At 34.6% G+C, this 14,278-nt stretch overlaps 1 protein-coding gene across 1 annotated transcript; it reads right to left on the bottom strand.

The window, feature by feature from the left end:
* Positions 1-910: 910 nt before the first annotated feature.
* Positions 911-2,572, bottom strand: LOC140039849 (DNA oxidative demethylase ALKBH2-like). The gene is made up of 3 exons (XM_072085431.1): positions 2,165-2,572; positions 1,814-1,956; positions 911-1,599 (listed from the first exon to the last, which is right to left on the bottom strand). The coding sequence occupies exons 1-3, from the start codon at positions 2,438-2,440 to the stop codon at positions 1,302-1,304; spliced, it is 717 nt and encodes a 238-aa protein (XP_071941532.1). The 5' UTR covers positions 2,441-2,572; the 3' UTR covers positions 911-1,301.
* Between the last annotated feature and the right edge of the window lie 11,706 nt (positions 2,573-14,278).

Here is a 14,278-nt window from a genome sequence, read left to right on the forward strand (position 1 = left end):
TGTCTATTATTTATATAAAAATTAATATATATTCATTAATGTGTACGTGTTTCCTTAATTTGTCATTTCCAGAAACTTCTACGCAAATCAGTAGCTCAGTTTTGTGATTGGTTAATTGTTCTTGTATGATAAACCGTTTAAAATAGTGACGTCATGTTTTTAAGCCTAATATTGTGCCTCGATGATTCCATTAATACCACCAAAAATAAACCATTTACTGCGGAACCTTTTTTTTTAAAATGGTGCTAGATTAAGGGATTTTTTCATCATCTACGGTAAATTAAAACATTCAGAGAACTATAGGTAACAAAGAACCGTTAAAATGTAGGCCTATGCCGTTATAAGATTTAGCCTGCAAAGCGAAGAACAAGGCCTGTAAAAAATTAATAATGCTCATGATCAGCGGAAGATTCATAAAAAGGAAAACAAAATCTCGGTAGATAAACGTGTAGAAAAAAAGTGACAATATTTATAAAAACCAGAGTAGTTCAAAGAATATCTAATGGCAATAACCTGCACGTAAACAAATTTCCATTTTTGGCTCCGGTTGAAGGTCTTGTTTTCTGTTAAAAAGTATTAAGTGTCAAGAAATACAATTGGTAACCAAAACGTCTTTCTGTATTCGATAATTATGATTTCTCTGAGTTTTTTTTTGGTGTTGTTGCAATTATGATAAAAGTAATATAAAATAATACACAGATATCGGTCATTTCTCACGATTGAATTCATAATTTTTATTTACAATACCACTTACAGTAAAAATATCGTAGATGTACATGGTCTTTATTGTAATAATATTAATCACACTTATGTAGATAAATCATTGATACACGTACGAAAATATGTGCTATTATTAGTGTTATTATAACGTGTTTTGTTTTTGTTGTTTTTTTTGTTTTTTTTGTTTAATCTACCAGTCCGTTTCAAACGTTACAAGTACCTATTACTCTTGAAATTACGATTAAAACGCTTTAAAGAAAAACTTACACACCTATTAAAAACATAAAAAATTGTATTTAACAATTAGAAATACATTACAAGTTACTTTTAAGAAATTATTCGTAAAGTTAATCATTATCCACACAATGACAAACAATCACATGATTATTAACGATCAATGGAATTAGGCCTAGATCTAAGTGAATTAACATCAATACAATAATACAACCATTTTTAGGAATATCATCACAAAAATAATTCAACTTGTACTACTATACTAAATGAGAACAGATCATGAACAGTTGATATTCTTGAGATCTGCAATCACTATTAAAGACTGTAATGTTTGCGTAACATTTCTCTCATCTTTTAATATCTCTAAACGTGAGATTTATTCTTGGTAGCTTGATGGATTGATTTTTAGGCAGTGAATGGTACCAGTACTCATTAGTGGGATAATTCATCATTAATAATGTACCGTGTTTAAGATCAACAGTTACTGGCTCAATGATTCTTTTGGGACTCTTACCTCGCGCATCACCATGTCGAAATCTAAACATACGTGTCTGCCCCAATGATACAGAGGCGATTGGACTAAAGTGATTCATGTCTTTCTCATCATCTTTGTGTTCGCCAATGTAATCACTTCCAGTAGCATATCTATAGAGTAACGACAAAATACAATAGAAAATAAAATATTTTAAGATGAGACTAAAAAAAACCCCAATTATCCATTAAAACAAACTTATCTAGCAAATTGCAGAAATCATCCAGTATGAATACTGATAGTGTTCATTCGTTTTAGAGGTAAACGATGGACCCGTTTAATCAATAAATAAAATAAATAAATAAAATAATAAACAAGAATATTTACCGGTTGACCAAAACAAAATTGAAGTAATGTCCTGTAACCGATTTTAAAAGATCGCGGAGATCTTTCAGGAATGGTGGCCACGGTAAAGCTGGTACTGTATTGCCTGAATATTTGTAAGTTAAGCCTGAATCGCCGAACGAAACCTGCAGAGGGGAAACCATACAAAGAAAGTCATTTATTATTTGGCGAGATGTAAATGAACACGCCCCAAATAAAATAATTTACAGAAAAAGAGTAAATAACACCTATAGCTACACAGCGGTAAATTATGGAAAAAACAAAGGAAACGATGTACAAGTAATTAACAAGTCATTAATACAAAACCACGGATAAAAACATAATGGAACTAACCTGTTTTCTAGGAATATTAAACCACTTTCCGTACACTTTCACCTTTGCAAGATCTCCGGTAAAATAGTCAATCTCTTCCTCACATTTTTTAAACAATGTATCGGCTGCTCCTTTATCAAGAAGTTGAAGGTAATCACAGTCTAAATTTTCCCCTATTATCTTTTGCACCGATAACTTATCAGGGGGTAGCAATTGATGTTCTGAATTGAATAAACGTCCTCCATTAACGTTTTTGTCAACAGTAGCCGCATTATCATTACCAACCTCCTCAATCATCTTTTGTATTTCACCGTGTTTTTCAATTATCTTGAACCACTGACTCTTTGGAAGGTTTACACCTTTTTTACCGGGTTTAAACTTGCCTCCTTCTTCAGACTGGTAATAGCGGCGAATACACACAAATTGTTCTTCTTTTTAGTTACTAACTACCACATGAATTATGTCCGAAAGTGGGATTCTTACTGCCTCCACCATGTTAATGTCTCTTTGTAAGTCTTCCAGTGCCTGAATAATTAAATCAATATTGTTGAAAAGTTTTTGCCACAGCAGAACGGGTAAATTAATACCTAGATGTCCAGGTTTGTAGACACCATATTCTTCCGTTTGATAATAATCTCTGAGATAAACATAAACATCGTCACCCCATCGTTGGGCCACTACATGGCGTTTTTCAGACAAGAAAATCCGATTCGTTGAAGTTATGGAAATCTTTGGTACACCATCATTCATTACGGCAAAATCTCGGGCGCTCATTCCTGAGGCTTTACTCAAACCTTTACACTCATCTGTTTGACCGTTAAAAGATTTTATAGAATCCAATATATTCGCTGATGTAGAAGCCATCGTTGGTAATTTTAAACTGCTACACTCGTCAGCTTGACCATTAGAACTCCACATCACTCTTTTCATTGTCCTACGGGGTTTCTCACCAATTGCTAATTTCGGAGTAGGTAAACAGCTGAAACTCATGTTTATAGACTGTAGAGATTTACAGAGAGTGAAACGAACGATTACGCTTGAAACAGGATATGCAGCTCAGTAGGGAAGTAGCCCAGTACAGTAATTAAAAAGATAATGATTGTTATTTCCGGTCAATCGTTTCCGTGACACGTGCGAAACACAATTTAAATGTCCTCGCACAACAGCTTAAAAATAGTCTCTGAATTAATCAGGGTATTGACAAGAAAATAAACGAAATGTCTATACCGAGGCAATGAATATTCTCCGTGCATATTTAGTTTGTTGTAAACGGTATCGACTGAAACATACTTCTTATCCAGAACCTCCCGATAAAAATAGTCAATCTGTTCTTCTAGAGACTTCATACAACAGAAATCATGATCTTTTTGACTGCTCCTGTCAAATTCACAACCATAACAAGCCACTTTACTTAAAACCCAACACTTGGCTAACACTTGAGCAGCAAACAATTGTTTAACCAAACGCTCCATTTTCAACAAAAATTCTCTCTCCACCTCGTCCACGTACGTAAATATACAACTTGTAGGCCTGTTACTCCTCTCGACTCCTTCATCTATACCGACGGGGATAACCTCTTCGGCCGCCGTGTTACGATCATCTATATCACTGCCAAGAACAACAACAGTATCCTCATCATCGCTAATTATTATAACAGTATCTACACAACTCCCTTGCGAAAAATATATACTTCCAGACATAATGAAATACTGTAAAGAGATACTCTACGCAAAAATAGGCAAAACAACTGGAAAATAGTACAACAATAACCGATTCACTTTCTTACACCATCTTAAATCGTAAATAAAGTAATGACGTCACTCACCACGTACCAGAACCTCGCGCCAAAAATTAATAAATATGAGACAAAGAAACACCTGGCGGAAATTACATAACTATTACAATAACAGGAAAAGAATAACCTTCATTAGAAACACCTGGCGGAAATTACATAACTAGTACGAAACCAGGAAAAGAACGACCTTCATTAGAAACACCTGGCGGAAGTTACATAACTAATACAATAACAGGAAAAGAACGACCTTCATTAGAAACACCTGGCGGAAGTTACATAACTAATACAATAACAGGAAATGAACGACCTTCATTAGAAACACCTGGCGGATATTACGTAATCAGGAAATACACCAAGGTCGGGTCTGAAGTACCTTTCTTTCTACTTCCATCCATCTCAATGCCTGGTGGTCAGTATGAACTTGAAATTCACAACCATACAGATAATACTTAAGTTTATTGATAGCCCAAACAATAGAGAGGCACTCTTTTTCTGGCACAGAATATCTCTGCTCATGTAGAGATAACTTTCTACTTATGTACACAATTGGATAATCATTACCCTCACGATCTATTTGGCTCAGCACTGCACCTATGCCATAATTTGAGGCATCGGTTTGCAATATAAACATCTTAACAAAATTTGGGGCTTTTAATACATTATCATCAGTAAGTCGTTTCTTTAAAGTTACAAAGGCATTTTCACATTGTTCATTCCACTTAACGGTATTACTTTTACTCTTTAAAGTTAAATCAATCAATGGCTTAGCAATATCGGCATAGTTCTGTACAAATTTTCTGTAATAGCCAGTTAATCCGAGAAATGATCGGACTTGTTTCTTAGACAAAGGTCTGGGGAACTTTTCCACAGCCTCAACCTTATCAATCATGGGTCTAATTTCTCCATTACCAATCTTATGCCCCAGAAATTCTACCTGTGCATAGGCAATTTTACATTTCAAAGGCTTTGCTGTCAATTCAGCACTACTTAATCTTTCTAATACATCATTCAAATGAAAAATATGATCTTTCCAAGTTTGACTATAAATACATATGTCATCTATATATGCCTTAGCATATCCCTCAGTACCTTTTAATACCTTATCCATTAATCTTTGGAAAGTACTAGAGCTATTTTGCATACCAAATGGAAGTACATTGTAACAATACTGTCCAAATTGTGTAATAAATGCTGATTTGTCTTTGGTCTTAGGATCCAGAAGCACCTGGTAAAATCCTTTAGTTAGATCTAACGTAGTTATGTATATTGCGGATGATACCTCATCAAACATTTCGTCTATGCGAGGCATAACATAAGGGTCAATTTTTGTAGTCTTATTTAGTGATCTAAAATCTGTCACCATTCTAATTTGATTCTGGCCTTTCTTCAGGGCAATAATAGGTGCAGCATAGGCACTAACTGTGGGTTCTATTATACCCATAGCCAACATACTATCTAATTCTTCTTTCAATTTAACCTTTAATGCTTGGGGCATTCTATATGCCCTATGCCTTATAGGCATTTCACCATTAGTCTTAATTTCATGTGTCACTAAGTGAGTTCTACCTGGTACATCCGAGAATACATTCTGTTGGTACTTTAACAATTCTGTTAATTGTTTAGTTTGTGTATCATTTAAATTACTACTAACGTTAACATCTCTCCATGTTTGTGATTGATGATAAGACAATCCTATGTCTATTTCACTATCTAACTCATTGTCATGGACGGTTTCATTTAAGTCTACTTCTTCTATCGACTGAACATTTGTTACTACATAATAACCATCTTTACTTATTTCTACTTTATCATACCATCTCTTTAACATAGTAACATGTATAATTTGTTTTTCTTTTCTTCTACCTCCTATGTATATTTCATAATTTACATCATTGACCTTTTTTGTAACAGTGAAGGGGCCTTGCCATTTACTGCCTAACTTACTATTTCCTACTGGAAGGAATATCAACACTTTGTCCCCTTCTACAAATTTTCTATCAATAGCATTCTTGTTATAATTGTGGGACATAATTTCTTGTTGTTCAAGTTTGTTTACATTAGCATCTTTCATTAATTCCTCCATTTTTTCTCTTATGTCTAACATGTATTTGATAACATCAGTAGATGTTTCTTCATCTTCTACCCAATTACTTTTGAGTAAACTCAAGGGTCCTCTCACCTCTCTACCATAAAGCAATTTAAAAGGTGAATGGCCCGTCGCTTTACTAGGAACTTCTCTGTATGCAAACAGAAAGCGGGGTATGTAGTTATCCCAATTTTTTCTTTGCTTAACTGTAAGTGTCCTTATCATATTTTTCAATGTACCGTGAAATCTTTCAACAAGCCCATTGCTTTGGGGGTGGTACACTGTAGTCTTTAATTGATTATTCCCCAACATACTACATATAGATTGCATAATTGAAGACATGAAATTAGTTCCTTGATCATGTACAATCTCTTCGGGTAATCCTACTCTAGTAAAGACTTCTATTAGAGCCCTGGCTACTGTTTCAGCTCTAACATTGGGTAACGGGATAGCATCCGGATATCTTGTATCATAGTCAATTATAGTAAGCATATATTTGTTATTACGGCTTGTTCTAGATAAGGGTCCAACAATATCTATCGCTATACGTTTAAATGGTGTACTTATAATCGGTAATGGTATCAAAGTATGTTTCCTTTTACTTTTACCCTTATCTACCTTTTGCCATTCCTTACAGACTTTACAATAGACTACCACATCTTTAAATATACCTGGCCAATAGAATTGGTTCAGGACGCTACTTTTAGTTTTCTCAACACCCATGTGACCTGCAAATGGCACATTATGACCTAAGTGTAATACACCCTGTCTACACTGAGTGGGTAATACAATCTGTTCCACTTGGTTATTCTTATCTTTAATACTACTCCAATTTCTCATCAATATACCTTGTCTCATAAAGAAACACACCCTATGCTGACCTATTTCTTCTATAGGGACTACCCTGTCAAACACTCCTTTGAGTGAGTCATCCTTAGTTTGCAATTTGATCAGTTCTTGTTTAGTTAGGTTCAGCTTGTGCTGTTGTTCATAAGTTTTATGTTTGACTGTTTTATCTTTAGCTTTATCCTCATTTTCGTCAAACAAATTATTCATTTCTGTTCCATTCATATCTTCTAAACACTTAGTTTTATTTACTTTGTTGTCATTTACTACTGCTTTCAACAATTGTACATTAGTTTCTTTAGGCGGCTCTTCTATCGGCTTAAAGTTACTATCTTTCCCTAACAATATCATTTCGTCTTGTATTCTAACATCATTTTCTATTCTGGCTTGCTCTCTAGTTAGAACGAACATTTCTTTAGCCATTGTTTCCCCACAATTCTGGTCCAAATCATGACCCAATAACATGTCCTTCTGTAATCCTTCGATTACGGCTACAATCACTTTTCCTGTCACTATCTTACTTTCTATAGCTAGCTCAGCTAAGGGGACGGTTATATCGCCTCCTATACCTCTTAACGTAACCCATTTTCCTGGCAAGTAACATTTTTTAGGCACTAGACTTTCCTTAACAGCTGACTGGGTACATCCCGAGTCTCTAAGCATAGTTATATCCTGTCCTTCTAATTTTCCTGGTATTGTACACTTCTCCATTTTATTTTCTACACTATCCATAACTACTTGGGGTCTATCTGATTTTATTTCTTCACATCTTAAGCCATCTTTCACATTCGTGCCCTTCTTAGTGTCACTAGTCTTTCCTTTTGCTACCATCTTAGGACAATCCCCTATTTTATGTCCCTTCTCCTTACAATTAAAGCATAGGCCATTAATCCATTCATTAGAAGGTTCTCTCTGTTGGAAATTTCTACCATAGTTATGGAATTTGCCTCCCTTTCCGCGATACCTATTGTATCCTTGCTGCCTAGCTCCAGGGTTATTCTGAGTCGTACTATTCTTAGGTTTACTATTTTCTTGGCCCTTATAATACGTAGGCTTATTTTCAGAATTTACGGCATTCCAATAGCCACGGCCACCTCTATTAGCTATATAATCATCGGCTATCATAGCCATATCATAGCTCTTATTTACTTGTTTATATCTAAGATAAAGCCTCAGATCTTCAGGCATTTTATCAAGTGCCTGTTCCATTATAATCATTTCAATAATGCCTGCAGCATCATCTTCTTTTACATTAGCACATTTCATCCAACATTTTAAATAATGGGAGAGCTCATTCAGCCATTCCCTGATGGACATATCTTTAACTCTGTTTGAATTTCTAAATTTAAGTCTGTAGGTCTCTGCGGACACATCATACTTTTCTAAGATTGCCTTCTTTAAGGTATCATAATCTACACATTCTTTTACGGTTAAGGATGCATATGCTGTCCTAGCTTTACCAGACAGTTCAGGTGCTAACCTAGCGGACCACGTATTCTTATCCCAACCTGTGGCTTCTGCCAAGTGTTCAAATGTTCTAAAATATATATCAATATCATCTGATTCCTTTAAAGTAGGAACCTTTACCTTCATTTCATCTACTATATTCCTAGCATTACTGTAGCTAGACCTATTTTCTAATTCCATCATTTTCACTCTTTCTTGTGATTCAATTTTTCTTAGCTCTATATCTGCTTTTAATTGGTCTTGTTGGTATTCTAACTTTTTGTTTTCGGCCTCGAACTTCATTCGAAAATATTCGAGCATCATATCTTTAGGCATAACACCGGGTATTTCGGGAAAATCAATATCCCTAGCCATTTTATCATATATTTCATTGACTTGGTCAACATCTTCTTGGTCAACCATATCTTCCCTAGTATCTTTGTCTGACATAGTCTTATCTATATTTTTACCCGATCTTAAAGTTGTCATGCTAATAACAATTTTACTAATGAAATATGTAAACTTATGTATACAAAACATGTTATAAAAGTATTTGTATTACCTTTATTCCATTCAGATATGTAAAAAATATGAAATCCACATACATTTTTAAATGCAATACATTATAAGACATTAATTTACTTCAAAGTCACAAACAACGTTCCAAGTTCGCTCCGTACAAAAATTTACTTTAGAAATAAAAAATAGTTTACAAAGTCAGCTTTGCAAATCTTCTCAAAATTTACTGGGCTTCCTTCTGTTACTTCAGTCTTCTTCTTTCAGATCTCGGTGAATATATATCTCTCCGATTTAGAACATTTGAACACTTGGCAGAAGCCACAGGTTGGGATAAGAATACGTGGTCCGCTAGGTTAGCACCTGAACTGTCTGGTAAAGCTAGGACAGCATATGCATCCTTAACCGTAAAAGAATGTGTAGATTATGATACCTTAAAGAAGGCAATCTTAGAAAAGTATGATGTGTCCGCAGAGACCTACAGATTTAAATTTAGAAATTCAAACAGAGTTAAAGATATGTCCATCAGGGAATGGCTGAATGAGCTCTCCCATTATTTAAAATGTTGGATGAAATGTGCTAATGTAAAAGAAGATGATGCTGCAGGCATTATGGAAATGATTATAATGGAACAGGCACTTGATAAAATGCCTGAAGATCTGAGGCTTTATCTTAGAGATAAACAAGTAAATAAGAGCTATGATATTGCTATGATAGCCGATGATTATATAGCTAATAGAGGTGGCCGTGGCTATTGGAATGCCGTAAATTCTGAAAATAAGCCTACGTATTATAAGGGCCAAGAAAATAGTAAACCTAAGAATAGTACGACTCAGAATAACCCTGGAGCTAGGCAGCAAGGATACAATAGGTATCGCGGAAGGGGAGGCAAATTCCATAACTATGGTAGAAAATTTCAACAGAGAGAACCTTCAAATGAATGGATTAATGGCCTATGCTTTAATTGTAAGGAGAAGGGACATAAAATAGGGGATTGTCCTAAGATGGTAGCAAAAGGAAAGACTAGTGACACTAAGAAGGGCCCGAATGTGAAAGATGGCTTAAGATGTGAAGGACTAAAATCAGATAGACCCCAAGTAGTTATAGATAGTGTAGAAAATAAAATGGAGAAGTGTACAATACCAGGAAAATTAGAAGGACAGGATATAACTATGCTTAGAGACTTGGGATGTACCCAGTCAGCTGTTAAGGAAAGTCTAGTGCCTAACAAATGTTACTTGCCAGGAAAATGGGTTTCGTTAAGAGGTATAGGAGGCGATATTACCGTCCCCTTAGCTGAGGTAGCTATAGAAAGTAAGATAGTGACAGGAAAAGTGATTGTAGCCGTAATCGAAGGATTACAGAAGGACATGTTATTGGGTCATGATTTGGACCAGAATTGTGGGGAAACAATGGCTAAAGAAATGTTCGTCCTAACTAGGGAGCAAGCCAGAATAGAAAATGATGTTAGAATACAAGACGAAATGATATTGTTAGGGAAAGATAGTAACTTTAAGCTGATAGAAGAGCCGCCTAAAGAAACTAATGTACAATTGTTAAAAACAGTAGTAAATGACAACAAAGTAAATAAAACTAAGTGTTTAGATGATATGAATGGAACAGAAATGAATAATTTGTTTGACGAAAATGAGGATAGAGCTAAAGATAAAACAGTCAAACATAAAACTTATGAACAACAGCACAAGCTGAACCTAACTAAACAAGAACTGATCAAATTGCAAACTAAGGATGACTAACTCAAAGGAGTGTTTGACAGGGTAGTCCCTATAGAAGAAATAGGTCAGCATAGGGTGTGTTTCTTTATGAGACAAGGTATATTGATGAGAAATTGGAGTAGTATTAAAGATAAGAATAACCAAGTGGAACAGATTGTATTACCCACTCAGTGTAGACAGGGTGTATTACACTTAGGTCATAATGTGCCATTTGCAGGTCACATGGGTGTTGAGAAAACTAAAAGTAGGGTCCTGAACCAATTCTATTGGCCAGGTATATTTAAAGATGTGGTAGTCTATTGTAAAGTCTGTAAGGAATGCCAAAAGGTAGATAAGGGTAAAAGTAAAAGGAAACATACTTTGATACCATTACCGATTATAAGTACACCATTTAAACGTATAGCGATAGACATTGTTGGACCCTTATCTAGAACAAGCCGTAATAACAAATATATGCTTACTATAATTGACTATGCTACGAGATATCCGGATGCTATCCCGTTACCCAATGTTAGAGCTGAAACAGTAGCCAGGGCTCTAATAGAAGTCTTTACTAGAGTAGGATTACCCGAAGAGATTGTACATGATCAAGGAACTAATTTCATGTCTTCAATTATGCAATCTATATGTAGTATGTTGGGGATTAATCAATTAAAGACTACAGTGTACCACCCCCAAAGCAATGGGCTTGTTGAAAGATTTCACGGTACATTGAAAAATATGATAAGGACACTTACAGTTAAGCAAAGAAAAAATTGGGATAACTACATACCCCCGTTTCTGTTTGCATACAGAGAAGTTCCTAGTAAAGCGACGGGCCATTCACCTTTTAAATTGCTTTATGGTAGAGAGGTGAGGGGACCCTTGAGTTTACTCAAAAGTAATTGGGTAGAAGATGAAGAAACATCTACTGATGTTATCAAATACATGTTAGACATAAGAGAAAAAATGGAGGAATTAATGAAAGATGCTAATGTAAACAAACTTGAACAACAAGAAATTATGTCCCAAAATTATAACAAGAATGCTATTGATAGAGAATTTGTAGAAGGGGACAAAGTGTTGATATTCCTTCCAGTAGGAAATAGTAAGTTAGACAGTAAATGGCAAGGCCCCTTCACTGTTACAAAAAAGGTCAATGATGTAAATTATGAAATATACATAGGAGGTAGAAGAAAAGAAAAACAAATTATACATGTTAATATGTTAAAGAGATGGTATGATAAAGTAGAAATAAGTAAAGATGGTTATTATGTAGTAACAAATGTTCAGTCGATAGAAGAAGTAGACTTAAATGAAACCGTCCATGACAATGAGTTAGATAGTGAAATAGACATAGGATTGTCTTATCATCAATCACAAACATGGAGAGATGTTAACGTTAGTAGTAATTTAAATGATACACAAACTAAACAATTAACAGAATTGTTAAAGTACCAACAGATTGTATTCTCGGATGTACCAGGTAGAACTCACTTAGTGAAACATGAAATTAAGACTAATGGTGAAATGCCTATAAGGCATAGGGCATATAGAACGCCCCAAGCATTAAAGGGTAAATTGAAAGAGGAATTAGATAGTATGTTGGCTATGGGTATAATAGAACCTACTGTTAGTGCCTATGCTGCACCTATTATTGCCCTGAAGAAAGGCCAGAATCAAATTAGAATGGTGACAGATTTTAGATCACTAAATAAGACTACACAATTTGACCCTTATGTTATGCCTCGCATAGACGAAATGTTGGATGAGGTATCATCCGCAATATACATAACTACGTTAGATCTCACTAAAGGATTTTACCAGGTGCCTCTGGATCCTAAGACCAAAGACAAATCAGCATTTATTACACAATTTGGACAGTATTGTTACTATGTACTTCCATTTGGTATGCAAAATAGTTCTAGTACTTTCCAAAGATTATTGGATAAGGTATTACAAGGTACTGAGGGATATGCTAAGGCATATATAGATGACATATGTATTTATAGTCAAACTTGGAAAGATCATATTTTTCATTTGAATGATGTATTAGAAAGATTAAGTAGTGCTGGATTGACAGCAAAGTCTTTGAAATGTAAAATTGCCTATGCACAGTTAGAATTTCTGGGGCATAAGATTGGTAATGGAGAAATTAGACCCATAATTGATAAGGTTGAGGCTGTGGAAAAGTTCCCCAGACCTTTTTCTAAGAAACAAGTCCGATCTTTTCTCGGATTAACGGGCTATTACAGAAAATCTGTACAGAACTATGCCGATATTGCTAAGCCATTGATTGATTTAACTTTAAAGAGTAAAAGTAATACCGTTAAGTGGAATGAACAATGTGAAAATGCCTTTGTAACTTTAAAGAAACGACTTACTGATGATAATGTATTAAAAGCAAACCAAATTTTGATAAGATGTTTATATTGCAAACCGATGCCTCAAATTATGGCATAGGTGCAGTGCTGAGCCAAATAGATGGTGAGGGTAATGATTATCCCATTGTGTACTTAAGTAGAAAGTTATCTGTACATGAGCAGAGATATTCTGTGCCAGAAAAAGAGTGCCTCTCTATTGTTTGGGCTATCAATAAACTTAAGTATTATCTGTATGGTTGTGAATTTCAAGTTCATACTGACCACCAGGCATTGAGATGGATGGACTCAATGAAGGGTGCCAATGTTAGACTTATGAGATGGGCTCTGTTTTTACAAGGATATAAATTTAAAGTTATTTACAAGAAAGGATCATTAAATGGAAATGCAGATGGATTAAGCCGTGCATAATAATATTATAGAGGTGTTATTTGTAGATAGTTTATAGTAAAATGGTTTTAAATGTTAAATTTTTGGAAAGATTGACACAATCTTTTTCCCAAAAAGGGGAATGTCATATTATTGATGTTGTGATTCTCTGTGTTTAGATAAGGATGCTTTAGACCAGGTCCGCCTTATATTATTAGCCAATCAAAATTGTATAATTTTTGGAGGGAAAATGTTATCCTCCTCTGAAGCCTAAAATTTGCATGTCCAGTATAAAAGTGGAATGTAATAGAGATTAGAGAGAAGAGAGAATAAGATCAGAGTAGATAAACGGAAAGATGATAAAGAAAATATTAAGGCTTGACTGGTAGTGGTAGAAAGATGTATTAATCGAATTACAAGGAATAAAAGTTCTAGTTGAGTTAAATATACTTTTTGTATGAGTTATCATTCAGTGACAGTGTACGTCGCGTGGAGTTATATATATATATATACGCCTGAGAAAGCTCGGAACCAACTAAGATATATTCACTACACTTCTTTAGTATTTTGAAGAAACACTTCAATATCCAGATAGGCAAAAGAAACAAGAAAAAAATTCAACATTTATATTTTTTACGATTTATTTAGAAAGTGTGTTTACTAGAAATGTTCGCGCTTTGTGACACTTAAAATATGGTCCTCGGTCAAGTTGTCCTTTAATGCCTCGCTTTTGGAAACATAGATATACCGGTTGAGTATTATAGGATAAACAAGTACTAAGAAGAATTTACATTATTTATATAAGCTTACTAATAAAACATTAATAATTTGTTACAGTAAATGGAGTAGACAGCTAGAGTAAGTATATAAACATAATTATCTGTATATTAATGCCATGCCAAAATGTAAAATGTATTACGTAACAGTGGTAAAATACGTAACAATTCAATTATTTCACGAGCACAAAGAATAATAAATGTA

This window comes from Antedon mediterranea, chromosome 2, assembly GCF_964355755.1.
Source record: "Antedon mediterranea chromosome 2, ecAntMedi1.1, whole genome shotgun sequence".
NCBI classification, from domain to species: Eukaryota; Metazoa; Echinodermata; class Crinoidea; order Comatulida; family Antedonidae; genus Antedon; species Antedon mediterranea.